The sequence below is a fragment of the Myotis davidii genome, unplaced genomic scaffold, assembly GCF_000327345.1.
Source record: "Myotis davidii unplaced genomic scaffold, ASM32734v1 scaffold436, whole genome shotgun sequence".
Taxonomy (NCBI): domain Eukaryota; kingdom Metazoa; phylum Chordata; class Mammalia; order Chiroptera; family Vespertilionidae; genus Myotis; species Myotis davidii.
In genome coordinates, this window is record NW_006292604.1 from 3,032,108 (window position 1) to 3,033,630 (window position 1,523).

Sequence of the window (1,523 nt, forward strand, 5' to 3'; positions counted from 1 at the left end):
AACTGCTTATATACCTGGCTTTTAAGGAAAACAATAGTAGTTTGTTTGTTTTTGCTTAAGTGACTCCAGTCAGAAAATGCATCTGTCATTTCTAGTCCCTTCTCCCTATGGATGTCACAGCCTCCGCCCAGGAACTCCTCGGTGGAAGGAGGGTGCACTTCTGGGCACATGGGAACAAGGAGCGCCCTGGACTCCGGGATTCTGCTAAATGGAGGAGCTGCTGATGCTGACAAGCCCGGAGAGGACTCCTTGTTCTTCCTACCAGGGAAGCACTGCTGTGTCAGTCAGGGTAAAGCGCCAGTTTTAGGGCAGTAACCCCTTTCTAGCCCTGGCCCCCGGCGATCATTAAGAAAAGCTTAGCCTTTCTGTCCTGAAATCCTCTTATTGGCACAAACATATTTAACCTCCCAATCAAGCAAAGGACAAGGCAATCCTGAAAAAAGTAGACGGAACTTTACGGCCACCATGTCTTTCTTGGCTTGGTGAGGATTGCTATTATTTACCATCGTGCCCGCCTGTCGGCTTCTCCGGATGACAGCCTGGCAGGGCACAAGGCTGTTAGCATTATGTATGATGTGCGGCAAGCCAGCGGGAGGGGGTGGTGCCCAGCCTTCTCCGAAGCACTGAAACCGGACTTGAGAAGCTAGTTCTCAGAGAAGGCGAGCTGCTCGCGCCAGTAACCCTACCCACCTCCTGATACATGCACGGGAGGCGTATACCTGATGCACCCAGCGAGGGCAGAGCTCAGTTATCAGATCTACCCCGTCCACACAGGTGCGGGGCGTCCCTCGCCGGGCACAAGACCTGGCTTCTGCCCCTGAACCGCGCCTTTCAGGTCCTCCTCCGAGAAGTTAGGCCACCTCAGCGACCCTAGTCCCGGCGGCTCTAACCTATCTAAACTGAACACCCTCCCTCGGTCCCCCAATTCAGTGAACCCTTGTTCTCTGTAACCCCCACAAAGTGACGCCCAGCGAAACTTAGTAGGTCCAGGGAACGGAGACGCGTCTTGGCCAAAGCGCAGACTCCCCAGATCGGCGCCGGAGGCAGGCGCAGGCCCACCGCCTCCATCCCTGGGGTTCTCCTCCCCCGCGCCCCCGGGACGCTCACCTGCGTGGGACATGGTGATGGTCTCGTTGGTGTGGGAGCCCACGTTGAAGATGACCACGGCGGAGGCGTTCTGCAGGAACGCGTTCCGGATCTTATCCCTGTCCGTGCAATTGCCCTTGGGGATGAGGGCTATCCAGTTCTTGCCGTGGGCCGGGACGGCGAACTTGGTGTTGGGGTCGCAGGCCAGGCGGTCGTGGGCCGAGCTGGCCATGACCACCTCCCCGCGGGCGTCCTGCTTGGGCGAGTGCTCCCCGTAGCGCCCGCACTCGGTCTTCTCGGTGTGCAGCTCGGCGCCGCCGCCCGCCGCCCCGGGGTCCTGCGGGGGCTCGGCGTAGGTGATGTTCACGAAGGCGGTGTACCATTCCTCCTTCTCGGCCACGGTGAAGTCCAGGCAGAGCAGATGCACGAAACAAAAG

The 1,523-nt window shown here is 58.7% G+C and overlaps 1 protein-coding gene across 1 annotated transcript in view; it reads right to left on the bottom strand.

Annotated features, from left to right (window-relative positions):
* The window catches only part of RNF150 (ring finger protein 150), a gene marked incomplete at its 5' end in the record, with an annotated part of 163,842 nt that extends 162,323 nt beyond the window's left edge, over positions 1-1,519 (bottom strand). The window contains one exon of the mRNA XM_006766086.2: positions 1,108-1,519. Coding sequence (XP_006766149.1) covers positions 1,108-1,519 — 412 coding nt within the window. The remainder of the gene's footprint in view (positions 1-1,107) is intronic.
* Positions 1,520-1,523: the final 4 nt, after the last annotated feature.